The sequence below is a fragment of the Lonchura striata genome, chromosome 1, assembly GCF_050655825.1.
Source record: "Lonchura striata isolate lonStrDom1 chromosome 1, ASM5065582v1, whole genome shotgun sequence".
In the NCBI taxonomy this organism is placed as follows: Eukaryota; Metazoa; Chordata; class Aves; order Passeriformes; family Estrildidae; genus Lonchura; species Lonchura striata.
Genome location: NC_140703.1, coordinates 14895812 through 14923101, shown reverse-complemented (window position 1 = coordinate 14923101; position 27290 = coordinate 14895812). Strand labels below are relative to the sequence as shown.

Below are 27290 nucleotides of genomic sequence, written 5' to 3'. Positions count from 1 at the left end.
CATACACTGACAGTTTGTGAGTCAGTTTGTGTCTTACCTAAGAAAAGAGATTTTTTTTCTTTCTCCATGCACAGTGTTATGCACTTAGAGACGTCTTTTTCATTTACAGTGTGGGAAGTACAACATGGATCTGTGATATCCCTCTGCCTTGTGGTGGTTTCAATAACAATGAGCATGATCATTCCAGTTCAAGAACTTTCTGCACAAGAAAAACAAGGGGAAGAATTGGGTAAATGTGCAGATCTCTAGAGCAGTTTTACGGTTTTTACCAACTCAATAAAAAATAACCATAGAATTATGATGGAGTTAAAACCTGGGAATTTCAGTATTCTGAATAAAATGAAATGTGACACAAATATTTACACATTGTACAAAAGTGTACAGGGTGACAGGATGCAAATTGCAGTATTATTCAGGAAAAACAGAGTTGAAGTTCACCCTCTCCATGTGCAGTGAAGGCAAAAATGAAGCTCACTTCCCAAAGAACCACAAGTTCTCTGAGATGCATTATTGGGATAGATAGATAGACATACACACTTCTCTCCAGAGTGTAAATGTATAAGTGAGTGACTGTTTCAGTGGGATATATTTCAGCTGCAGGACTGTCATAAGTGATTAGGCTTGTAGAGACGTCCACCTTTTCAAGCTCTTTATCTGAACAAGCCTTATAGTTTTCAATTTATCTACAAAAGGGCTTGGAGACCTGGGAAAAGGAGTGAATGAATCAAAGATGCTGCCAAGACTTGCACTGTGCCAGATTTTTTTGTCATTTTGTGTTTCTTGGCAAAGATGAGGCTGGAAATCCATGTTGTTGACCAGCATGGAATCATCTCTTGGGAAGGGAAATGCTGTGCTCCTGTGGAGGAAAATGATGATGTTTCCCTGCCTGTCTCATGGCCAGACCTGAGATCTTGCAATGAGATGCTATTTCTGAGCTAAGAAAACCACATGAAGGGATCATTTTGCCACTAAAACAGTCAGTTTCATGCTGTCTTAAAAACCCTCAATGGGTTTTTGATGGCTTTCTTCATTATTTTGGAATTCAATCAGAAGAGATTTATGGAGCAAAGAATCAGACTACTGACATGGAATAAGGATCGGAGTTCAACCTAAGGAAAGACATTAAGGTAAGCTCAGAATTATCCAATAAATATTCATTTCCCCCCATCCTCCTTATAGAAGTAATTGCCCCCCAAAAGGCCAGTTTAACTGAGGATTCAGCAGGAAGCAGATGAGATTCACTGTGACATTTACCAGCATCATGCCACCATCCAAATGGAGAATGGGGTCTGGGTTTCAGGGCAGAAAACTCCCACTGAAATTTTGAGAGCACTTGTAAGTGTAGAGAAGGAATGACCTCTTTCAGTCAGTGGCCTGAAATTCCTGCCAGAAGCTTTCAGCTCAACTGTGTGCTGTGAAGCAGTCTTAAAACTGACCAAGAAATCACAATATAGGGTAACTTTGGGTCAGGCAATCTGCAGCCTTAGCACAGTATCTGGGGAGGGTGGTAACAAAGCTTTATGAGAGGTGCTACTTGTATTAGAAATGAGCTCTGAAGAATGTGAAATTTTTCCAGTAACTAGAATTGGTAACAATCCATCTTTCCAGGATCCTCAGATATAATGCAAAAAACCTTTATTTGAAACTGAATGCAATTAAAGAAATTTGGTCATAATCAAAATGAAAAATAGTGAAGTTATTAGCAAAAAGTAGGCAATATAGCACAAACACAAAAAATTAGAGTTTTTTCATTCAGCACTATAAAACACAATAATGAATAGCCAGGGCATGAAAAAACTCATTTGAGGTGGTGTCTGGAATGCTGACACAGAGCACCTTTATACTGCACTCTGAAGGAAATTCCAGTGCCTTGTGACTCCTGACTGAATTTACTTTCCCATTCCCAATCAGTTGCATGTTTTGTGGGTGAGTGACATTCATGAACTCACGAGCACCCCCTCTAATGAACCCCATAGGTCTGAAAAGCCTGAGCACCTGAGCAAAGCTGGGCAAGCTTCTCCTGACCTGGGCAAGAAAGGGAAATCTGGACGTGAGCTCCATCCTGTACTTGGGGACAGGCTGCAACTTCTTTGCATCTAGACATGAGTTTCCAGTGAAACTGTAAATTTTCTGTGTACTGAATGGCTGTCTACAGTGATACCTGTTGGGATTTGAGGAAAAAATTGTCAGACACAGGGATGTAAAGTTATTCTTTTTCTCCCATGGCTTCAAAACTCTGGTATGTGGAGGAGACCCCCTGTTAGATTTATCCTGCCCCTTGCTGAGGGGGAAGAGGAGGTGAAAATAACTAAAATAATTTTTGAATATGAATCCACAGACATTAGGATACATTGAGCCAAGCCCAAAGTAATGCAGATGGGGTTCATTAGATGACAGTATCTTCCATAATATTGCAATAATTATTTTGACGCTTCTTGTATATTTTGTAATCTGAAAGTGCCTGTATAAGTAGCAAATAACCACTGTTAAAGACATGTGCAGTTTGCCATATGCAGTAATTTTGAAATTTTTTCACAATCTTAAACACAGCCTTTCCCAAAGCACACTTAAAGGACTCTACAGAATGGCTCCATGCAATGCCACTTTTCTGCAGTAACACATGAAAAATGTAAGTATGATTGCTCCCATCTCATGTATCTGAAGTTGCTATTGTCAAAATTCTAGTTCAGACATTTAACCCAGTTTAGAATATGAAACACAGAAAAAATATTGTCATCTTCACATAAAATATGACCAAATATCTTTGGTAGCAAAAACCAAACCAAGCTCAAATTATTGTATCTATATTGAATATGTATGTGACTATGGTGTACTGCAGAATTTTTAATCATTTTTAGGGTAACCTGTATGCTCTCTGATGATCCAAAATTATTCCAGTTTCATTTCAAAAAAACCACTTTTCTTCTTTGAGTAAGGATTCTGATTTTACTTAGGATCTTCTGAAGAAGACTTCATATTCTGTGGTAGTATAAACTAATAAGAGGAGCTGTGAATGAGTTTTAAGGGACACCATGGACTCTCTCAAGAGCTCATCTTAGATAAACATTTAGCACATCATGCTTATGGAAAGCTATCTGCTCAAAAACTTCCTTCTGGCTACAGCTGCTTTATATTACACAGCTCTGATTTAATATTGGTATAGGTCAAGACAAATGATCACCATGCAACTGTTGGGAATTAGGTTAATTCAGATTATTTTGCTATAGGTTCTTGACTATTACAGACTTCTGTTTGAGTTCTCAGACAGGTTGCCTTCCAGACAATTGCCTGGATGAGATTTTGGAGGCAGGTGTTAACTGTGGAAACTTACTTAGTATTAAACTCACTTGTCTGTTGCCACCGACTTTGGAGACGATATTTTAATTTTTTTCCCTGGTCATTGTCCTCCACAAAAGACCTAATTGAAAATATCTGTCAAATCATGTCTCTGGTTTCCCTCTTCTTCCCCCGCCCCTCCATTAATTGGACACGTATTGTGTTTGTGTGGGAAGGAAGGAGGCTCTGTACCAGGGTAGCAATATTGCTGGGAAAAGAGCATTAAAATGGATAAAGGGATTTCCTAGTGGTATAAATACCTGCACACGACGTCCCTGTGCTCCGGAGCCCTCCTCTGTGGGTATATCCAGGTAAAATCCTGGAATAGAGTTTGAGGTGCCATTAATCCTGCAGGATCTGCTCTGGTAGAACACGGGACAGGCAGCTCTCTCGCCTCTAGGAGGGTATGAGCTGCCAAGCATTTGCTTCCTCAGACACCTTTGTGCCCTTGAATTCTGACTCTTCTCCCTCTCTGCCTCTGATAATGCATCACAGCGCTGCAGAGTGCCTGCAGGTCTCCAACCATACCACCAATGTTGTGTCTACAGGTACTTTTTGAAAATACTCTTGGTGTCATTTGTAATTTTTGGGTGATAATTGAGTTCTCAGTGTTTAAAGTGTTCAGTGTCGGTGTTATGTATGATTGGGACTGTGCCACAGTAGAAGCAATTTCACAAAGCTCTGCATATGAGTGAATCAGGAAAGGCACAAATGTTGGTGTTCTAGCTAAATACGTAATTTTCTTTAAGTTTGTTACAAGATTAGACTCAAATATGCTGCCAACTTAGGTTCAGACACTGTCACTGGTATAACTACAGTCTTCAAATGACAATGGTCATGTAAATTATTTGAGAGGTTGTTTATTATGCAGCCATAATTTGAAATATTATATATTACCTTAAATAGGAAATATATTTAAAAGACCTCAAGTGTAAATATATCTTGGGGGAGTTTTAAAGAAGGAAAAACATTGCTTTGCAAGGCATACTGCAAACTGAATCAAGACTAAGGTTTAAGTGTGAAGTTCAAAATGCGTAGTAGAAAACTTGTCATTATCTTTGAATCTTGTATGCTTGTGTATATAATCCAATTTGATTAATTTAAATGCTAGGACTATTTAATTACTGAATATCTGAGCCAAAGAGAGTTTTCTTGCAGTGTTAATACTGCAGAGGCAGGATTCTGGAATACAGGAATTGTTGATAGAAAGCCTTCAGGGAAAGAAAAAGAAATAGTTGATTTATTTGAAATTGTATTAACATTACAATTTCATTAGGAGTCTTAACAAGAAAGCGGATTTTTCCTGAAAAGCATTGGTAATAAAGCATTTTAATGAAAAGAAAAAACATGTATGTAGTGAAAATGGATTTTTGGTAACAGAAAATAGGATCATCTTATACATTAAGCAAGAGGCTCAAAATATCCCAGTACAGCTGTGGGTTAGCAATAGTGGCAGGGAATAGGAGAATTTAAATTTTGTATGAGGTCAGATTTATGTGTCTGTATCCCAGCAGTATTTTCTAGGTTCACGATGAGGGCTGGCCCAAAGGATCTGCTCACCTGCTGCAGTTTTAGGTTTTGGTATTTTGTATTTGCCACCCAAGGACAAATGTCACTGCAGACAGTGGAAATTTTGATTGCAGGATCACATCCAGAAGATGATCCTGTGAAAAAAATGACCCTGGGAAGGCAGAAACAGAATGGTGGTAACTACAATGAGTCAAGATTTACAAATTTCATACATAGATTAAGGAATTCTCATAAAAAGTGCCACTTTGAGTGCACATGAGGAGAATTTGTGTAAAATATAATAGTGAAAGAATTCATTTTAAATGTCAAAAGTTTTAAAAATGGATGTAACAATTCTTCATCACAAGAAAGGTAAAAATACTTCTGTTCAAGTACTACATTGTGTCATTTAGCTGATGCTCTGCAGTATGCTCAACACTTTAACTGCTATTATTTCATTTAAATAGCATCATCCTCACTATTTAATTTTAAATCGTTATTAGCAAATCAAAAATTGTATTTTAATTTATAAAGTTTATAGTATGTGGATTAAGAAATAGTGGAAAAATGCAACTTATAAAGGCTCAGATCTTGACAGAAAAGTTGAATTGCTGTGCATGCATTGCAGTTATTAATACAATTTTATTTTCACTGCATCTACATTAGTATAAGCATGTTTATCTTAGTAGATTTTATATCTGTACAAGTATATTTAAATAGGACACTTTACTGTTATGATTACTGTTGTAAAACTCAAAGATTCTAATCCCTAATTAAATAGACTGTTTTGAACAACAGGAATGTGTTCTTTAAAATGTGGTTTTACGTATCTGAATGTTCATGAGCATTAATTTTTAATATTCTGTTTTATTGCAGTTGTTAGAGAGGGCAGTACATGCATTTTTATTTATATTTATACATGAGAAACAGACATATCTCTATACTGCATTTAGCAAAAAATGGTCTCATTCTTCAGGCACTGGCTATTACTGAGCACAGACCCGAAATACCCCTGTGAAAACACTAGAGACAAATTAAATGTGTTTGTTGGTGCTGGTGATGGAAAATGTTTACTTAGGCCTGACTTGTTAGAAGAATCCAGAATTTACCATCTTGTTTCTCGACCACCTTGCCAAAGCACTCTGAAATTGCTTGGCACGCAAGAAATTGTGGGTTTTGAACACATCAAAGCAAATGTCCCAAACTGCTGCCTTTGGAAACCCAGGCCTTCATTTGCTGCAGAGTTTGCTCGACAGGGAAGGCACTTTCCTGAGACCATAGAATTAGTTTTTGTGTGAGATAGAATGAATCAGCCTGCGGAAGCTGTGTGAGGAAACAGGTCTCCTGAAGCGTGCAATGCTTCCCCTGCTCAGCAGTTTGCACAAACTGGATTATGCCCATAGATTACACCAAAAGCAGCACGGCAATTCCTGTCCTGCCTCACAGGATGTCCCCCTAGTTCTAGTGGCAGTTCTCCCTGTTAACCTGATGCCTGTGGTCCTGTGTTGAACGCTCACAGAGGAAGCTACAACTGCACAGAAGGCATTGCCTGCCTCGAACTTGAAGGCTCTGTCTTGAATCTTGAGTTCTTATGAGTCCTGTCTGTTTTCTCTCTGCTCCCAACCCGTGCGTGTTGGTGCGTCGGCTTTGCCGCGACAACGCCGCGACGCCCTTGGCCAGGCCTGCACTACTCCGTGCCCTCCTGTCACTATGGGAATCAGCCTTCCACCTACGGGGTGATGACAGGTAAGAGGCCAGCCCTCAGCTGGATGGGCTGGCAGCATGTGGATCTTAGCCAGTTTTCCTTTAGAGGGACCAATCCAAGACAATCGTTTAAAGAAGGTGATGGGATTTGGATTAAGGTGTTAGAAAAAGCGTTAGGAAATTAGTGCCCAGAGTGTCCCAAACCTCTGCATCTCTTGTGAATCATTCTGTACCTTATGTCTCCCTACAAGGCTGGGAAAGTCCTGCTCTTTTTGCATTCCTCTGGCCACGTCTCCTGGTGATTATCACTTTTTGAGGGGCCAGAAGTGACATACACACCACACTTGTGTGTGACCAGTACCTGGGTTGATGAAGCCCTGGCTGAAGCTATAAAATAAAATTATGTCAAATGAAGGGATAGGTGAATTCAGCAGGCAGATCAGCCATGTGATCATTGGTTTTTACACTCATTAATGCATCCTGCTCATTCTTCCCTGTCCCAGGCCCAGTAAAAGTAAGGCTCACTTTTATTCTGTGCAAGTTTAAGCAGCAATCAATGAGATAACGGCATGAACCAAGTTAGCATAACTCCCAGGAAATAACTGGGACTTGAAAATAATCCAAAATCAAACTCAGAATTTTATTTCATTTAAGAATTAAAGAAATACTAGAGAAAATCAACATGGACTAATATGTCTGCATGGGGACAGAGTGTCCCCATGTTCACACCTTAATGGTGTGCAAATTTCCAAATTTTTGTATTTCATGATGCATGTCTGTGTCTTGCAAACATTGGCATTGTCCAGGTCCCTGGAGGATTTTAAGAAGTAATAATAAATTATATTGCTCAGAAATCAGTTTTCTTTAATTAAAAAATAAATACATTTGTACTCTTCTCCTTTCTTCTTCTTTTTATTTCCATCTTCTTTTCTTATTTTATTTTCTTAGGCATCAAGCCTGCAACTCCAGAGATGCTCTCAGCAAGTCTCTCCCAGACTCGCATCTTACAGACATGCAGCATGCCCCACCCCAATGTGGTAAATGGTGTCAGCACCTTGCAAAGCAAGTCCCCCTCTTTTAAAGATTTTTTCATTATTTTTTGGGATTTTTTTTTTTGGTGGTTGTCCTATGTGAAGTGTATAAAATAGTTCTATGGGGTTAGAACCTCCAAGACTGATGGAAGTAATTTGGGCAGTGAAGAAAAACCTAGCCCTAATAAATGGAGGAAGAAGTGGGGAGGTTAATGAAGTTCTGAGTTCTTCTACAAGTTTTGTGTAGTTTAGAAAATTGGGAAGGATGACCTGAGAACCTGGAATTTACTGGCTGCTCCAGATACACAGAGGAGCATTAATATTTCTCCAGTAATTCCCTCCATGCCTCCATCGGGTCAGAGACTTTTTAGCTCTACATACAATATCTAGGGAAAAATCAGCCTTCACTTTTAACTGCATCTCTTTGTTAAGTCTGACATTTGGGAACAAAAGGTAGTGAAAGATAGTTCTGTTTTATCCTTGAGCAATTTCATTTTTGGAGGATCATTCTGAATGAGTTCTGGTTTGTTTTTTCTTCCTTTGAGATCTTACCTGTCTACTTTCCTCAAGAAAATTCTATGCTGCAGCTAAGACAAGATAGTGCCTTGTCTGAGCATCAAATGGCATCTACATGGAAGTATTCTTTGTACCAGAAAGTAGAGATGGGCAAATTTTAAGTGACTCAAAATGACACAGATCCATTGATCTTGTTGTGCCAGTTAAGTCCAGCTTAGAGCATGGATTTTTATTTATATAAGTTTAGGCCTTTTATTTAAGTACTTCACAGTTTGCTAAGTGTCAGGACGCCTGTGGCTGGTGAAAGGGGTTGTTGATAGGTTTCCATATACTGGGGCAAAAAAGAGAAAACACATCCTAGGAAATTCTAACTCCTGGATTCTCTCAGGTGTATTATATAATAAAAATTGCAGGGATACAAGGCAGAGGGTGACTGCAATGAGCTTTCCCTTTGGCGTCGCCCAGGTGGTCTGACCCCTTGCCTGTACAAGTTCCCGGAGCACGCGCTGGGCGCCGGCTCCTGTGCCCTGGGCCACGGCTTCACGGCCCTGCCCCAGCCCCTCCTGACGGACGAGCCCACCGCCACCGACTTCAAGCAGGAGTTCCGCAGGAAGAGCAAGCCCGTGGAGGAGCCCGTGGACATGGACTCCCCTGAAATCAGGGAGCTGGAGAAATTCGCCAACGAGTTTAAGCTGCGGAGAATCAAGCTGGGTATGTGCTTCATGTCCACGAACAAAAGGCTGGAAGATTCCAGTGAAAGCCCAATTCTTTCTGAGTGTTTTATGGTCTGGCCTCTGCTGTTGTCTGAGCATAACTCTAATCCTGCCTTGCCCTGCAAAACTTTCTCCGTTCCTAGAAGGCTTGCATGGAATTAATGTCAGCTTTTAGTTTGCAAAAATGGGCTTTAAACTTTCCTGCCCTTAAATTATTTGTGTCAAATGCATAGAAATTTTTTTCTGTTCAGTAACTTACTTTCAGTGTCAGGTGCAATATTTTGCACAGCTCCAAATTATCTGCAACTAAGGGCAGGTAGCTCTCATAACCATCTAACCTCCCATACCTATTCTTTTCCCCATTGTGTTTCATCTGATGGTCTGCTGTCATTTCAGTATACACTGAATGACATCCATGGAAATCCTTCACTCCAGTAGGAAGCTTCTCTTTCTGGTTTGTTTTTTTGTGCCATGACACAGTTGGGAAGCAACTGATATCTTTGTTGCTGTGAGATAACTGCTGAGGACAAAGGTGGGCTGAGCCCTGTCCTCCTTGGCATTATCACTTATAATATTGCATCAGAACTATAGGGAATTCTTTTATTTTATAAATCTAAAAAAATTATAAGTTTATATGGGGTATGTGCATTATCTCAAGAGCTAGCAAGCCAGTATGTTCCATTTGCAATCTAAACAGAAATAAAAGAAATTAGGGTTTAAAAATTATATGCAAACTGGCCAATTTTCCTGTATATCTTCTATTTGATGTCAGCCACAGCGATGGAAGGCCACACATAGTTAATCGCTGCATCTTCATCCTGAATTTTTGAGGGAACAAAACTTCCTTTGGTGTAAGCAAATTACATGGAGCCTGTAGAATGGGAGAAATGCAATATGCACAGGAAAAATAATCTGAGTTTGAGCTTTACAAGAGAAAACAGGTTGTGGGTCTGAGAGACACCGGGTTAGTGCAGTCAAAAAGGAGTTTAAAAGGTGCCTGATGGGACACTGAGTGCCTGAAGAGATCCTGCCTTGTCCTGGCACCAAAGCAGAAAAGGAGGATGATGATCCAGTCCCCCAGCCACAGCAGATCCAAATTCAGAGAAATGAGCAGGAAGCTGTTGAAGCAAAGTCAGAGTCTGCATGGAAACTGCAGCATTTCTCTGAGGACTTCAGCTTAGCTGTTGCAACAAGTGACAGGAGAGCAGCAGTGCCTCTGGCAATTCACTTACTGCTCTTGCACCATCTACAGAAAGACATACTGTGTCTGGATCCTTCTCAATTCCCTAATAGAGTGTGAAACTCCACTAAATCAGTGTCACACTCCACAGAGACCACCAGGAGACTGAGCACAGCTCTGAGGTGAGCTCCGCTGGCCACAGGGACCGCTGCAGGAAGCTCAGCCTGAAGGCACTGCAGCACACACTGTCCACGAGAGCCAGCAGCGGAGGGTGAGCATCTCAAGGAAAGTAACCCTCCTAGAAAGCTTCAAAGTTGCTTTTCCCTTTGTTTCTGGCAGGTTATACACAAACCAACGTTGGAGAAGCCCTGGCTGCTGTGCACGGCTCCGAGTTCAGCCAGACGACGATTTGCCGCTTTGAGAACTTGCAGCTGAGCTTCAAGAATGCGTGCAAACTGAAATCCATCCTGTCCAAGTGGCTGGAGGAAGCAGAACAAGTGGGAGGTAGAGAAACTGAAATCCTCTAAATAGTGATTTGCACTTCAAGCAGAATCCCATAGAAATGTTTTAGGGCTATTATATGTCTTCTGAGGACTAAAGATTTTGTTTTACCAGCTTTAAATGCTGTGGTGTGTTTGTGTTAAAGTATAGTAATCTTAATTTTGGATGAGCATGGAGGGAAAACTGAAGTGCATGGAGTATACAGAATAGCAGTAACATCTCCTGAGCTGCTGGAAGAAATTTCTTCCAGTCCCATCCCAGCAAACTAATTCCAGTCCTGTAGAGAGCCAGAGTAGGATCTGCAGGACAGCCCATTTAACAGTGTATGGGGATTTTTCACTAGCAAAGTCCTTTTGCTTCTAACTATTTCTGCCTATAACCGTTTATAGTTGGAGGTAAAACAGTGACCAGCCATCCTAACAATGGAAAGATCCTGTGTCTGATTCTCCTCTTATTCAGCAGCACTTTCTCTTGTACTTTCTTCTTCTTTCAAACACAGTGACTATTTTTCTGGAAATGATTGTTCTTGTTTTCCAGTCCCTGTGGAATGTAACTGCCAGCTTTTGTTGTTTGGCTGCTTCTTCTTTTTTTAATACAGCTTTGTACAATGAAAAGGTTGGGTTGAATGAACGGAAGAGGAAGCGCAGAACCACCATAAGGTAATAAATATTTACATTATTACAGGTTAGGAACAATTTTGGCTAAAATGCTTCTTTTTCTTCCATCAAAATTTAAGTGCTCTTTTTGATTAATGAATATCTACATCTTGGGCTTCTAAAAGTTCCAATATTTGGAAATATTCTAGTGAAAATAACCCAGCATAACCCTCCAGACCCCCAATTAATTCCAAAGTATTATATTTCATACTCTGCTCAAAACCTATGAAGTTGCTAGTCAAAAGTAATGATGTTTCTATTCTTCTGTATGTGCAGAACACTATGCTATTAATTAGCCAGTTTTGTTAAACAGTAGTAAATATTGAAAAACTGACCTGTAAATGAAAGACCAGGAGATGAAAGGACTAGAACTCAAGCAGATACTGTATTTCTGTAGCAAATACCTGCACTTCACTTCCAGAATAATGCATGAAGTGCCCTCTTGTGTCCAAAGAAATTACAGCTACTGCTGAAACTTCTGGATGCCTCCCAGTGGCACACAAGCATGTCACATATGTGGGTTTTTTAGAGTATGTAACAGAAATTGGAAGCAAATTCTATCTGGAAATAAGAAAAAATGAGTATTAAATTATTCTGTTTAGTGAACCACTCAGTTTTGGTCACTGCTGACTCTGAGGAACGGATGAGAGCAGACACTTGGAGAATGTAATGATGGCTAAAGCAGCTGGACATAATCTCTGTGATTTCTAGGAATACTCTAGTGCTGTCTCTATAATTAGTGAGATGCAAAACACAGTATTTCCCAAATCTACGTGATAGAGCTCTTCCTCTCTGTAAACCCAAATTATTTGATACAACCAGGTAACACCACTGATGTGCATTTCCTGGGGCAGAAGGGTGGTCAGGCTTGTTCCAGTTCCTGTGACCCCACTCATAACTAGTTAGTAGCTGTGCCTCCTAGATAATATCTAGGAGAAGCACCAATATTTTGTAATTAACATTGAAATTGCTCTGAACTCGATGCTTTTTTGCCTTTTAATCACCTCATGCCAAAATTCTGTATGATGTCACGCTGCTTGTGTCAGCAGAGAACTACAGAGTATTTTTAGTGCTTTGGGTTCCTTTTACATAAAGATGAAATAAACCAAGTCACTGCCTTCAGTGTTGTTACTTGATCTTTTTCTTGAACTAGTGGCGAAAGCCTGAATGTACAGAAAAGTTTTTAAAGGTGAATTTTTACCCCTGTATCCAGCATCGCTGCCAAAGAAGCCCTGGAGAGGCACTTTGGAGAACAAAGTAAGCCGTCTTCTCAGGAAATTATGAGGATGGCTGAGGGGCTCAATCTTGAGAAAGAAGTCGTGAGAGTTTGGTTTTGCAACAGAAGACAAAGGGAAAAAAGAGTGAAGACCAGTTTACACCAGAACGCCTTCAGTTCTATTATCAAGGAGCACCATGAATGCCGGTGAAGCTTTTCCATGTACAGATGTGGATTTCTGTTTTGCTTTTTGAAAATATTGTAAATACTGTATTGTTATAAAAAAGGAAAGAGAAAAATCAGTAAAGCGCTCGTTCCTCCTACATGCTAGCAGCAGCTGTAGCATGGGAAGGATTTTGCTGTCATTAATTGAGGCACTGTGAGCTCACCAGGACAGAGTTGTCACGCTGCTCCTACTGCACACTCTGTCTCAGCCCAGCAGACTGAGACTGCCTCGAACCGCTGTCAAGTAGAAGTGGCTTGGATAATGCTTGTTATCAAAGGTAATTCTTGCTAATTTGTTATGTGCCTCAAAGTTTGGTTTGGGTAGGCTTAGCTAGACAAACAGGAACACAGTTTATCTGACCTTAGGACTTTGTGGCCTGAGGGGAAGAAAAATAGTTATTAGGGGTTTTATTACATTGATCTTTCTCTGCATTATACTTTCTTCTGATTAAAACCATGTGTAGACTTACTTACACAAAAGCTGGTGTGTTAAGCTAAAAAGTATACAAAAAAAGAATTTATTGCACTGCACATTCCCCCTCTATTACACCCCACTAATTGAAAATAATCCCTTATTTGTCATCTTCTAGCCTAGAGATAATCGAGGGGAAAGAATATCAGTGCCAGAGCCCCACCTATCAGGCAGGCACTGAGAAAACTGAATTAATGACTGTAGTACTCACCAGGGATAGATTATCCAGCCATCTCATCAGCCCTGCTAACTGTTATGGGAATTAGCCCATTACCATGTAAGTATTTTGACTGTTTTCCCAGGACTGAAATTAAGTGAGTACACGCAAGTAATACTGGCCAGATACATTTTATTTTTCCATAAAACAAACCCGATGATTTAGAAAATGTCTATATAATAGGCCCACAGAAAGCCAAAGGAGTTTAATGTTCAAGACCACTTAGGAGCAGCATGTACAAGTTAAGTGCTCACTCTCCAGTGTACATTAAATTATCTCTGATACTTATTACAGTGACTGTAAGCATATTCAGCAATGGAAATCAGGCTCCTGGATTTCTAAAAAAATACATTTTTATGCATGAATGCACCACTCTAAGCTCTGAACTGAGAAGAAAAGTTCAATTTAATCACTCAAAGGGGAGAAACTGTGGCCATGTACTCCTTTCAGGCTGCTTTCATCACTAGCATAGCTCACCCACTATAGCAGAGACCAAGATGCACACTTTTATCCACCACAGGTTATCAGCAGGTCATGAACTTTACAAAAAAAGTTTCAGCTGAGAGGATCAGCACTCAGCAAAAGTGGTGGCATGCATTGGTGTTCCTTTCATGTGATGTGGTCAAATGTTATGTTGACATCACTATCTGGTATATAAAATCTGTATTTATATTCTAAATTATTTTCTTAATTATAAAACACTTCCTAGAAATGCTATCAGCCTGTACTCCCCAACCTCCTCATCCAATAAAGTATTCCTATACTTTTGGCACTCCAGGCAATGGTTTGTAGTTCTGTTTCGGTAACACTTTACTCTTTTTTTAGCTGTGTGTCATGCTGAAATGTATTTTAAAATGCTCTAAACAGATAGTTCCAGAGCAGCTTCACTGTAATGTGGTGGTCTCTTGCCCCTCAGAAAGTCTCACAAGTGAAAGCTAATTGCAGCAACAGAATAAAATAAAATTAAAGGTGACATATAACAAAATCGTCTTGCAAAGGAATGACAAAAGGGCAAGAAAGCAGCCATAAATTAAGCACACCTGCTTGTATTTATGCTGCCACATAAATACAAATTAAATTATTTAAAGAAGAAAAGCTGGACAAAATAAATTTCAACTGCTGCAGCTGGAGCTTTACTTAAGAGAAAGTGGCAATTCTTTTTTTCTTCACTAGGAACAACTTAATTGCCATCAATTACTCTTGATTGGGGTGGGGGGAGCCCAACCTGAATATAAGGCAGGATTTCCAAGGAGTAGCTCTATAAACCTGCAGTTCAGTTAGCCATTCAGCCAAGCTATGCTGTGCTGTTTTTGAAATATTTGTGGGTTTTCTTGCTCTTCTTTTCCCATGCTAACTTTAGGCAGGCTGTTGAAACCACACTAGAGAGCAAAACAAGGCATTATCATGACGTTTAAATCTGAGGTTCAGCTGTCTCTGCAGAACTGTGATGCCCTCATGTGAGGGGCACAACTGACCAAGAACAGGCCAAGCTGCTGAGCAAAGGTAAGGTGAATAACTTGAAGTTACTCTCTGCTAGACTTAATGTGTGTGCACTGGGTGCTATAGAGTCTGCTCAGTTATGGACTGTACTAAAAAGCTGGTGGAGGAAAGCTGTTCACCAAATATAAGAACTAGGAGTAAACACAGGAAGATGGAAAATGGAAAGAAGTTAAAAGAAACCAAAGTGGTGGTTTTTAACACGCTTGGGAAAAAGTATCTTTGGAAGGAAAACATGTGGGTGCCAGAAGTTCCTTTGTATGGATGAGTTCTCAGATGAGAAAGCCAATTAAAGCTGGTGTGTGTAGTAGAATTTGCACAGGGCTCTGAATGTACTTTATTTTTGAAACAGAGATTGGAAGAGTATTAAGGGAAAAAGCATCATCGATGTTCATTGTGTTCTCATTGCTCCCCTGGGAATTGCCTCTAGGCATTTGAGGAATAGGACTCTGGGTAGAGCCATTTTTAGGTGTGTGAACAACTACATCATTGCTCCCAGATGGAGACTCAGATCCAGTTCCTGTTTAGGTGTTTGCAAGGATAAAGGAGGGATAAAGATTGAGGGGTTTTATTGGGTTTTTTTAAATCACTCAATGTGATTTAAAAGGAATTTATATCTGAGCAGGAGGTGCAATTTTTTTGACTGATCTAGCATACTGACCATAATTGCAGACACATAGAGCATTTCTCACCCTGCTACCCAAAGATTTTTACACAGGTTAGAGCTGCAGGGTTGAAATGGTAACTCGTAGCAAACCAAGGGATTGATACTGACACCAGGCCTAGTTCAGCAGTCCAAATGGCACCAAAAAAGCAATACCCTTCTTCCTGCTCCTCAAGGACCCAGAGAAAATAACTCATTATGGAATTATGCCCAATTTTGACAGGTATTAAAAGGATAAACTGCACACCTCATTCAGAAAGGACACAAGCCTTGGTGTTCAACCAAACTACAAACAACCACTAACATTTTATCCCTGTGTTCCCATTATTTCTTTCAGTACCACAGAGCAGTACTTGGGCATGAGGTTTCAGACAAGGGAACACACACTTGAACAAGTCTTTACTGAATATTGACTGGAGCAAAGGCCCATGAGCAATAAATATGATGGTGCTTTATCAAAGCAAGTCAAAACAATATTTATCAGAGCTCACAAAGAAAGCCCAGTAAGAGACAGATGGGTAAGACTAACCCTACAAAGGACAAAGTCATTGTGGGATAAAAAGCCTTTTATTTGATTTTTACAAAATAACTTGTAAAAAAAAATCACCCCATACTGGATATATGCAATATATTCACTTACACATTCCTACCCACTACCTGACAGACTGAGTTTTGCATTATTTCTTTGAAAGAGAAAGAATACCTGCAATTCTAGGCCTAAAGCCCAAGGAAGGCTCTCCTTTGAGTTCTCTTTGCTGACTTCAGTCCTAAACAGTAGATGGTGCAACAACAGCAGATTTACTGAGGTTTCCTGCTATACTTTGCCTAACTGTAAAGTCTCTTTATGAGGTTTGTTTCCCCCCAGTTTTACTGGTTTTGCTTTTAGGAGGTATTTTGATTTTCTCTTTTTAAAGCCAAGATGATTGTTGTTTCTGTTCAATGAGCAGCACCACTAAATCAACACTGAGGGGTAAATATTTCCAGCAGAGTCAAGGCTGAGGAGCATCACACCATCTAGGAAGTAATAACTGGGAACTGCATTCTCATTTTGTCTATTTCCTGTACCAACAGTTTTTATTACTTAGCACAATGCATATTCCACTTAAAGCTAGAATTGTGTTGATGCAGTTCAGAGACCATAGAAAACCCTTCAGAGAATCAGAACACTTTTATTATAGTGTTTATACAAGTAGTTATCATTTATGATCCAAAATTGTTCTCAAAACTAATATTTAGATTTAGTTTATCAATGTGATCAGTTGCATCTTAGCAAACAATACAATTATGCAGTTATCTTCCATTAAGAAGTACTGTAAAATATATACAAATGTTGCTTCAGGCAAATGTTCTTTTTTCAAGTGCACAAGTTGCATTTCTGAATGAGTGCATCTCTCCACTTCAGCACTGAGTCCCATCAAGTGTACAGAGAGGTTTCACCACAGCATTTTGTAAAACCATCTTAATTATTAAGTTTACTCACCTTTCAAAGACTCCTTCTGAAAGAAAATCACAAAGGTACAAGATTTATATACATAAAGGCACAGCAATTCTGTTGAAACCAGCTATGTAACAGTACAATAGAGTTCGATCAGTGCCTTTCATGCAACAAAGTTCATTAATAAATGTAACTCCTCTTCCAGAAAAATTAACTGCACAAGGCGTGAATCCTTCCATTCTGGTAAGAAGAATAACAAGCTATTATTTCATCAACTCAAAAGGAATTTTGAAGAAATACATAAAATGCTGTTTCTTTCTGCCTAAATTAGCTAGACATTCAAAGCTATTTCTCATGGAAAAAAGTTTCCAACTAAGAGCCAAGGTGAAGTTTCATTTGTGCTAAGAGATGACAGACTAAATTGTTTCTCTAATGATAATTTTGTACCAATTATAAATATTACATAGGTGCTGTCCTAGGAAATGGCATGACCAGCCACAGAATAGCCAGTTCTAGTGACAGATCAGGAACTGAGATGGGAGAAAACTTGGAATCCAAAGGACAGATCTGGATCAGGTGTAAGTGAATTTATTGTTAGAACCACACCCCTGGTTAGTCCAGAGTCAAAAAGACTCCATGCAATGGTCAAAAAAAAAAGTACTTTTCTCTGCAAATTCATCTTCAAGTTGTCGTTTCTGAGACTTCAGGGTTTTCCTAGAAATCAGTTGCATTGAAAGAGTATTTGCACTTTGTACATGTGTGTAGAGCTGAGCACCCAGCAGGCAGACTCTGAACTGGATCAGTTAATCCACGCCCAAGGCTTTGAGCTGGCGCTCGATCTCCTCATCTGATATGGTGGTGGCGGTCGATGCCGATGCAGACGGCAAACCTCTGGCAGCTGAGGGAGCTTTGGCCATCTGGAAAGATAGAAGTTTTCTTCAGTCAGAATAATGCAAGCTGACTTTTAGAACAAACTATTTTTAAAAAATGGAATGCAGCGGAAAAAGCACATGAACTGTGCAAAAATAGCCATACCTTGCCAGAGATTTCAATCCCGATCTCGTCAAGCACTTGATTAACAATATCTTGGCTTTCTTCCTCTTCATCAGAAGCATCAAAAATATCGTCCAGAGTATCATTAACTTAAAAGAAAGAAAAAGAATCCAGACTGTATTAAGCAAAAAGGTGACTAGCATGGCCTAGTACCATCTTTCTACCCTCCCAGAACACAGCAGTAACACTACAGTGTAAGATTCCAGCAGAAGGCGTTAGAGGCTTTCTTAGCTCTGCCTTGCAAAGCCTGTGAGCACAGCCAGGGCAACAACAGGGTAAGGCATGGCTGCTTTTATAAAAGTATTCAGTTCCACCAAAGGAGTTCAGCTGCTGTATCCTCCCCCTCCATTAGATTTTAACACTTCTGCAAAACACCTATAGTTTCATAAAAATCCCCTTCCTCTCTTCTTCCTCCAAGTATGTTGCAAGTTCCTAACTACTCAGATAACTTGTGTGCAGTTGAGGTGTTTCCATCTTGGTCAACAGCACTGGTTTGAGTCCATGCTATTTAATATAACCAACAGGGCAGGAATTGGGATGGGGAAAAGACTGTGAGCAACACCAGGAATTAGCTGACAGTGAACACATGCACTCAGGAACAAGAAACTTGCTGCCTCCCCAAAAAATTGTTTATGGCTTAATTTAAGAAAAAGGAGACAGAACCATATCATACCACCATGTGCAGAAAGCTGAGATCATCAGTATCTAAATTAAGGCACATTTTCAAGTCCCCCTACCAGTTATGCCATCAAAGCCTTGAATGGGCCTCAAACCCTCTTCTCCACCTTTTAGAATGTTCCTTCTAAAAACATGATGTTTTGCAGAAGATGGGAAGGAACAGATTCTAGATTTAATACCTAGAGCTTCTAAAATTTCTAAGGCTCAGCATTCCTACTCAGATATATATTGTTTTATTTGCTCTACATTTTTGCTGTCAGTCTTATTAACTCTTCAAACATCAGTGTTTTTAGGCTGATTCTCCCCTGCCAAGAGAAGCCAGTCCTCTGCAATGCAGAACTTACTCATTTCTTCAGTCATTTCCATCTTCATGTTTTCCTTCTGGAAATTCTGCATAGTTTGTAGTGTCTTTTGTGGATCCATCTTCTTATTAACTGCTTGCATTGTCTATTAATATGGAAAAAACTCTTAAATCATACAATGAGACATTAGTAAATATCAATGCATTCATTAAGAAAAATGCTTTAATCCAAATTTCACTTTCCTTGTCTCTTTACATCCCATGAGAACTGCAGGTAAGTGACAGATCAACAGTACAGCCTGCACTTAGTAAGAAATACTGCTGTCTAGTGACCTAATAGACAGACTTTTAAATGTGTGCATCTTTCTTGCACCATGACCCTCCCATGGCCTTGTATTAGGAAAAATCCAATTGATCTGAATGAAAAGAATGGCCAACATTTCCTAAGTTGAAGGCTACACACATTAAAGAAGTAAATAGCTGCAGGTTCTTATTCAGAAAGGACCATTTATTTGAACCACCACTGGAGGACAGGACTTAAATTATTTCTTGATGTTACAATTTAATGGAAAAATTACTTTACTCTGGAAAGAAAATCTCCAAGTGTTGAGGAAGTACTTGTTTAGGGTGCACCTGTGTTATAAGTGGAGATCTTGCTGTGGCAGTGAAATAAACTTCACCCATTTTACTATACAGGTGTGCAGCACTGCCTTTGTGGGCACTGCTATGGGGTGCTTCCCTCTTTCCTAAAAAGCAAGTTACTGTGGACTATCAGAATCTAAATAGAGACATAAGCAATTCAAATGTAAAATTTAACTATCTTTGAGGAGATAAAAGACTTGGTTAATTAAAAGAGAGGGTAACAAGCCACTACAGGCTTCACAGAAGGGCTTCTGCCTTCATGTCTGAATTTTTTCAAGGTGATAATGTATTATGATACTAATGTTACTTGAATTTCAAAGACTGTGCTCATGGTCACATTATTTGAATTTAAGAAGTTGTTCTGGACTTGGAAGGTGTTGGTATAAATGGTTGTCAAAAGTATCTGCACTGATAGAGAGTTTACATATCTTCAGAAAATAAGGATCAAATGCATGAAAAACAGGCAACTCAGCTGGACTTTACTATGTTCAAAATTAGCAACATATATGCTAAGAAGTATATGGAAAGTATACATACTTGAAAAGCTTTGCATTCACATATTTGCCTTGCTTGTTAAGGCAACTGATCCCAAACATTTTTTACTGATGCTTTTATGGGATTAACAATTATTTGAGCTTCCCATGTTGGTAAGGCAAAATATTCACTTTAAAAGCAATCAAAATAATTTAAGACCTTTCTCTCCAATAATGTTACACAAATTGTACGTACAATTACCTGCTGTTTAAAAATACTTTTGGATTTTTTTCCTACTGACCTAATCTTCCTAACTACTCCCGTGACTTTGGTTTTGAGAAATTTAATCCAAGATCTATCACAAATAAAAGCAAGCCACCCATGTAATAATTAAAAAGCAAGACTAACTTGTTCAGGAGTGCTGTTGTAAGAACACTTACTAAGGTGTTGAACCTGATCAGTCAGACAAGTCCAATTTGTAAATTTGCTGCAGAGCCACAGTTCTGTATCACTGGCTGGCTGGAATCTGACCTCATGCTGTGTCTAAAAAGGCACCTGACCACCAAGCCTCTGTGGTAATTCCTTTCTGCAACAAGTTGCATTGCTGTGTTTAACTGGATTTGACTTGGACTGGGATCCAAAGCCCAGCTTGGCCTACAGTGATGTATACTAATTCTGCTTCCTGCACCTCCAGCTGAACAGTCCTCCTTGTCAAAAGCCAAATCCCTTTTTATCAATTCAGGGTAATAGGGGAAAGTTCACACCTAGCTCAGAAAACTGAGAATTTTCACTCTTTTATAAGATGAGATTTGGGAGAAAACTTAATGCAATACTCTTTCCTGAGAGAGTATAGAGAGAATGACAGCAAACTCCAGATTAGATTTTTTTAGGAACTTAAGATCCAAAGCAATAACCTACTTTTTCCAAAAGCCATAAAGCTATTGTGGCACATGCCTTGACTTCTAGACGAATCATGCCCTACTTATTCCCAGTAAAAACTGCTTATGACAATAAACACACAAGCAAAGCACTGTAGCAGCAGTGTTTGGGGCTTTTTATGTACTAAAAGAAATCATTTACTGGCATTAGTTTATTTTTATTATGTAAACATTTGACAGATGTCTAGCCCAAGAAAGTATGTAAGTGCTATGTGGATAGACTGACCAAACAAAAATGTAACAATATAAATCCAAATTATGTTTCCATACTGTAGCCTCACCACCCCTGTGCAGTGAGTTTTAGCCCTGCAATTACCTAAAATAACACAATTTTTGCAACCACATGCTGCATTTGAATGTAATGTGGTGCCTTACTTTTGCTGTAGCTGACATAGCTCCTGCCATCTTCATCTGGGAGTTCATGACCTTGGTTTGAGTGGACATGGATGTGACTTTAGAGCTCACAGCATAGGTTCGATTCTTCTGCTTCCTCAGCTGCACCAGCTGCTTTGCCAGCACCTTGCAGGCTTCTTTGTTACCAGTCTTAGCCATTTTCTTGATTTCCAGTTCCTGTGAAAAAAGGTGTGATATTAATTCCACAGAATTTTCATCCATGTAAAGACTATAATTAAGCCTTAGCTCTAATAATGAAATTCAAAATTAACTATCCTCTTGAATCTTTTAAGACATTTAAGTTATATAAATAGTTCCTTGCTTTTTTAACAAGGCCATTTAGCAGAATCAATGTCACACTGGCATGACTTGACCACAGGAAAAAACTCAATGAAACTCAATTACAGTGTGGTAGCACACAGTTCCCCCAAAGACTTCAATTTCTGCATGATGTCACATCCACTGCTATGTGCACATTTGATTCCATATCTGGATAAGCAGCCACACTTCAAAAAAAAGCCCCAGAAAGTGAAGGAATTATGATGTCTAGTACTGGTGCCATGTTTCTAATAAACTTGGATTTCTTGCAAACAACATCACTCATGTAAGAAATGGACAGTTCTTTTCAACTCTCTTTCAGCCTCAAAAGAACCTCACAGCTTTTTTGGGGAAGTAGATAAAGTTATATTATAGGCCAAAAATTATAGGCTCTTTTCTCTTATGATTTAGCTGGACTTAAATCATAATAAAAAAATAGCATAATTTAACATGGGCTTATGTTGTAAGAAAGACATTTCTGTCTTAGAAAACCAAATCCCAGTCTGTCAATTCAAAGAGAAATAACAATCTGTTTAGCCCAGAGGTACCAGGAAAAAGCCTGGCACAAATAATCTTGTCAACTGGGATTCTTCTAAGTGTGCCTTCTGATTTGTGACTTGGTAATGTAAAAATTGCAACAACTTTTTCCTTTACAGCATTTTTAAGCAGGACTTGCCACAGTGGCTCGGTTTCCTGTAGGTGTCCATTTGTCCATTTTGATTTTTACTATTAAATAAAAGCAGCTTTTAAAGACCAGCTTTCTCCTGGATTTTTCAGGAGAATAGGCCTGCTACAGGTATGAAGTTGCTTCACTTTATGTGCACTGGTAATCCAGAAAACCGCACTTATAAGAAGCTATGAAAAGATAAATCCTAGTCCCCAGAACATGCAGAACAGTCACCTTTAAAGGCAGGTGTAAACTGGCCCACTGCATTACCCTACCAGAAAAGTTCATAGTTAAGTTTATTCCAGAGATGGCTCTGGCACAAAATCTCCTCTGCAGATTCCTAATTTCTAAAGGGTGTGTCACACACACTATTTTTAATCCAGGAGGGTACAGAGTGGCAGTGAAGCAGCATGAGACTGTTCAAACGTTAGAGGCCTGAAATAGAAGTAAAGCTGTGCTCTTTGAAAGTAGCTCACAGAAGCCACAAAAATTCCTGTAACATCACCAGAATATCACTTCCTTTTTTTTTTTGTGTCTAAAGTATTGTGAAGGTTGGAGGGATCAGTCAGCATCCCGTATTTTAACAGCAGATGTTTGAATATAGGGATTTTCTCAGTAAGTTGAAAGACATTTTATAACCTGATTTTTTCAAAGCAAAATACAAACCATTGCTAAATCACTGCAGATAATCCACCTGCAGAAATCAAACCCTATATACAGATTATTTTATTCCTAATTAAAAAGAACTTAAGTAAATTTGGTGTGCATTATCTGCTTTTGAGAGGTCTGGGGCAAGCTTATTGAAGTTCTTGTGTTCTTCTGGGGGGAAAAAAAAATCAAAATTTGTATAGTTATATCAGGTTACTGAACTGAAACAGAGCTGTCCGCATACATTAAGGTATTTTCATCCATAGAATTAATGTTACTGTGTAACTGGGTTTTCTCAGAGTAGTACTTTAAAATTAAGTGGAAAAAAGGTCTTTCTAGAGAAAGCACATAATGAAATGTTTTGAGCTTGACTGATAGGCACCTGATCCTTCTTCACCTGATCTGACACTGAAAATTAGTATTTATTGTCCATTGCTACTCTCACTCCAGCAGCAAATTTTAACTTATTTATGAGCAACCTACTATATCTTACATGGCCAAGGCTTTCAAAAACAGTTTCTCTGATCTTTTCGTTTATTATTCCCAGCTCTTGGTATTCATGCAACCTGCTGCCACAGACCAGCACCTCAATAGCTGCTGGAACAGGCTGGATTTGCACAGCTTTTCCCACAGTCTGAGCATTCTTCACGCATCAAACCCCACCATCTGGCACATCCATTTCTCCTCTTATAGAGCCACACAGGTGCAGCATTCAGGCACTGAGTACTTGAAAGCTCACACACAGAAAGTTCTGAATACATCTTAATTTAGGCAAACAGTCCTACTATTATCAGCTAATTTTAGGGAAGTTCTATCTGAATGAAAAGAACAATTCTAGGGGTACTCGTGATATCCTGTGGTTTTTCAAGTACTCTCTCCCACTGGACAGTCATGGTAACGTGACAGCACTTCTACTTCTTTTAATTTTTCCACCAAAAGACAAGTGATTTACAAAGCTTTTAGAAAAAAAACCTTCTGAAAGACAGAGAATGCTGGGAATTGTAGGGAAAAACCCAATGTGGTTATTTTATCTAAACACAATGTTTCAGGATTTTCCTATGTCAAAGGCTGAGAATCACTTTTAGGCAGTAAATATTTTCCAACACAATTTTAACTGAGAAATGAAAAGGGGAAGAAAACTGCCTTTTAGTATTTCATTATTATGCATTGATTTGTATCTTTAAAACCTTGCAAGTTTTTTATCATGTGTATCACTGTGTTTTTAAGAGCAAATAAAGTTCCCTGTCATACTTACCAGTTGTTTTTCCTGTTTTTCAAGTGCTGCTCTATCTCTGCTTATAGCCCTCTGTGTACCTCTTAACTCTCGATTTTGCTCCTTTATTATATCTGGAAAGAAAATATTGATAGCTGGGCAAAGTTTTTCAACACTCCATAAACATCTGCTAAGCACCCTGCAGACATGCAGCATGTTTGACACCTCCCTTTGTTCAGACTAAAGTGTCAGCATTTCAGATAAAGAAAATATTAGCAAAACACAATTTGGTGTATACATCATCATTGTGCCAGCAGTGTGGGCTATATCCTGTTAAAATCAAAAAAAGCTGTTTTACCTAGGATGTTACTTTGCACCATAACCATAGCAAGAGCCTTAACCCCACAGTAAGAGATCTGTACACACACTTTCCTGCAAGCCTAGCACTAACTCAGCAATATTATGGTCATTGCTTTTCCCCAAGCCAGGCCTAACTGCAACAGGTAGGGCAGCTGAAGGAGCCTTGATTTATGAGATCTCAGAGCAGGTGAGGAGTCCCCAGCTCCACAAAACAGTGACAATAATCCCAGGTGCAAGTCCTGGATCCTACTCTTCTCTGTCCTTATTCTGCTCTGGGGGAACTTCCTCTCCTCCACATCTGTGTAGCCCTTCTCCAAGTCAGTCAATAAAGCAACAGTGTTTGAAACTCTTTAATTAGGAGATGCTTAAGAATAGTAAGGTAAGAAAGTGGAGGCCTTTATAACAAATTTCAATTTACTGACAACTGATGTAGCAAGCAAAGCTTGAACACTGTCAGGTGAAACTGACTCCTTCATAGAAGTTTTGTGCACTATACTATTAAAAATTATATACTGATAACATCCTCTTATTAAAGCAAGTATTATTTACAGTCTAGGCATCAATCATGCTAGATGCAACTAACTTTTGACAGGATTTACAGCACATGCTTGGGTGTGATTCACCTGGGCAAAGGCAGAGCAGGATGTCTGCATGTGACTCAGCATCCTCTGACCTCCATAGCAGAAAGCAGTTATTATGGAGGAGAGATTCAGCTACTCCTTTTCTATGCCTGCACTGTGGGTGGGAGTTTGAAAGGAGTACACTTTCACATAAACTTTCTTTAGAGCTCATGAAGGATAGATTCCAGAATCACAGGCCACCCTGTTCATTTTTTAAGGTTTGAGGCAATTTTGCTACAAACAGTGAGAAACATTCACGTTCTTCACTCCCAAAGCCAGAAATACTGTAACATCCATTACTAAAATTATAACAACGTTAATAGGTTTGAATCAGAACAAAATCCCAAACCTTTAGTGGCATTTTAAAGACAGAATATACATTTCCTCTTCCAACCTTGCTGGAGATTGCCCAGTTCTTGGGCAAAGAAATGTATATTAAAAAAAACAGTGTGAAAATGACACCTGTTTTTACAATGCTACTACTGCTGTGAGTACTACAGAAAAAGCATCCTTGGGAGATGCACTGAAAAGTGGACAATAACTACGAACTGAAAGATGGCATGGAATACAACTGCATTCTTCACACTGGCAAAACAGCAGAGAATATAATTCTGAAAATGCTACAGGCAAGTAATTTTGAAGGTAGATAAATGTATATTACTTGCACAACTGCACTTGGTGATATTGAAAAGCATGACAGCTACATACAAGACTGGCTTTTCTAACTACACTACTTTGAAAAAAAATCCTTAGTATAGTGAGCTTGAGAGGTAGGAACTTCAAGGTAACACCAAGCAAGAACAGTACTTAGGAGACAATAAGGGTAAGCATGATGCTTATTTCTGTAGTTTCTGATCCCCCACAGTGGCTTAAACTAAAGATAGGAATAAACTGAAAACAACTATCTGCAGTTACAAACTGTTTAATTTGTTTTTTTAAGTGAAGGCCAAGATGAGAACTTGGTTCTTGTTTGTTTCTGATAACTGAGGAAAATTCCCAGTTACTAGAGCAGGCAAAATACGACAGGTTATTCTGAGATAAATCTTATGCTAATAGCCACTCCTGCGTGTCACACTATCGTCACACACAAACCAGGGCAAGGAGGAAGCATTCCTTAAAACAGGATGGACAAGAGACATCCAGCAGGGCTTGACCTGACTCCTGCAACCCTTCCTTGGTCATGGAAGCTTAATGCCAACTCCCCTTCTTCCCCTCTCAGGTGCCACATCTAAAACGGGAAGAGCCCGGGGGAACCTGTGCGTGTTCCCCTCCGGTGACACACAATTGGTTGATGTGCAGCGTCATTTTAGCGAGCCCTTTTCAAACGCCGACCCAGCAGCTGTGCCACGGGGCCCCCAACACGCCGGAGAGCCGAACCTGGGGCTGGCCAGCCCTGGGGCACGGCAGTGAGGAGATGAGCGCGGCCCAGCGGCCTGCCGGCAGCCGAGGCGTCCGTGGGGGCTGTACTTCGAGGATCGCTGCTCCAGCTGAAGTTTAAAGCGTTTTGGTACCGGGCTGGCTACAAAGAGCCAAGACCAAGTTGTGTGCACAGCGGCGCGGAGCCCGGGGCGGGCGGCGGCGGCTCCCGCAGCCCGGACGTGGCTCCCGCACGGCGGCACCGAGCGCGTCCCGGCTCCCCCCGGGCCCAGCAGCTCCCGGCGGGCCTGTTCTGCGTCCCTGGCTGCTACCGAGCCGTGCTGCTCCTCCTCCGGCCTCACCCACGGCCCGGGCCGGCCGGGCCCGGCTCCACCCTGCGGTGCGCCGGGAATGCCTCACCCCGCCGTGCCAGGGCCGGCCGGGGGCTCTCCCCGAGCGCCGCGGGGAGACACGGCGGGCGGGCCGGGGCCTCCCGCTCCGCTGCCGCTCCGCCGGGACGCGGGGCCGAGGCTGCGTCCCCCGCCGGGCTCCCGCTGCCCCGGAGCCCCGGCCGGGAGCAGCCCCGCGCCCGGGGCCGTGCGAGGGCTGGGGCCGCCCCGGGCGCCCACTCACCGTCCACGGTCTTCTTCTTGAAGAGCGAGGCCATGGCGGCAGCCGGACCCCGCACCGCCTCGGCGGGCTCCTGTCGCCTCCCGCTCCGCTGACCAGGAAGCGGCCGGGCCGCAATCGCCCGCCC

At 40.4% G+C, this 27290-nt stretch overlaps 2 protein-coding genes across 2 annotated transcripts in view; one reads left to right on the top strand and one right to left on the bottom strand.

The window, feature by feature from the left end:
* The window catches only part of POU1F1 (POU class 1 homeobox 1), a 157948-nt gene extending 136431 nt beyond the window's left edge, over nucleotides 1–21517 (top strand). The window contains exons 6-12 of the mRNA XM_085559107.1: nucleotides 110–3884; nucleotides 6442–6591; nucleotides 7498–7611; nucleotides 8562–8807; nucleotides 10329–10493; nucleotides 11089–11149; nucleotides 12360–21517. Coding sequence (XP_085415233.1) covers nucleotides 3743–3884; nucleotides 6442–6591; nucleotides 7498–7611; nucleotides 8562–8807; nucleotides 10329–10493; nucleotides 11089–11149; nucleotides 12360–12573 — 1092 coding nt within the window. The 5' untranslated portion in view covers nucleotides 110–3742 and the 3' untranslated portion in view covers nucleotides 12574–21517. The remainder of the gene's footprint in view (nucleotides 1–109; nucleotides 3885–6441; nucleotides 6592–7497; nucleotides 7612–8561; nucleotides 8808–10328; nucleotides 10494–11088; nucleotides 11150–12359) is intronic.
* On the bottom strand, nucleotides 16587–27253 carry CHMP2B (charged multivesicular body protein 2B). Its single transcript, XM_021541300.4, has 6 exons — nucleotides 27167–27253; nucleotides 24240–24331; nucleotides 21334–21528; nucleotides 18948–19050; nucleotides 17908–18014; nucleotides 16587–17789 (listed from the first exon to the last, which is right to left on the bottom strand). Exons 1-6 carry the CDS (start codon nucleotides 27198–27200, stop codon nucleotides 17676–17678), a joined length of 645 nt encoding a protein of 214 aa, XP_021396975.1. The 5' UTR covers nucleotides 27201–27253; the 3' UTR covers nucleotides 16587–17675.
* Nucleotides 27254–27290: the final 37 nt, after the last annotated feature.

Excerpts from the sequence above, each read along its gene's own strand:
- CHMP2B (XM_021541300.4), bottom strand. The coding sequence starts at position 27,200 with ATGGCCTCGCTCTTCAAGAAGAAGACCGTGGACG. Across the intron at positions 24,332-27,166 it reads CAAGAAGAAGACCGTGGACG|ATATAATAAAGGAGCAAAAT; the intron begins GTGAGTGGGCGC and ends TTTTCTTTCCAG. Across the intron at positions 17,790-17,907 it reads GGATTGAAATCTCTGGCAAG|ATGGCCAAAGCTCCCTCAGC; the intron begins GTATGGCTATTT and ends CTATCTTTCCAG.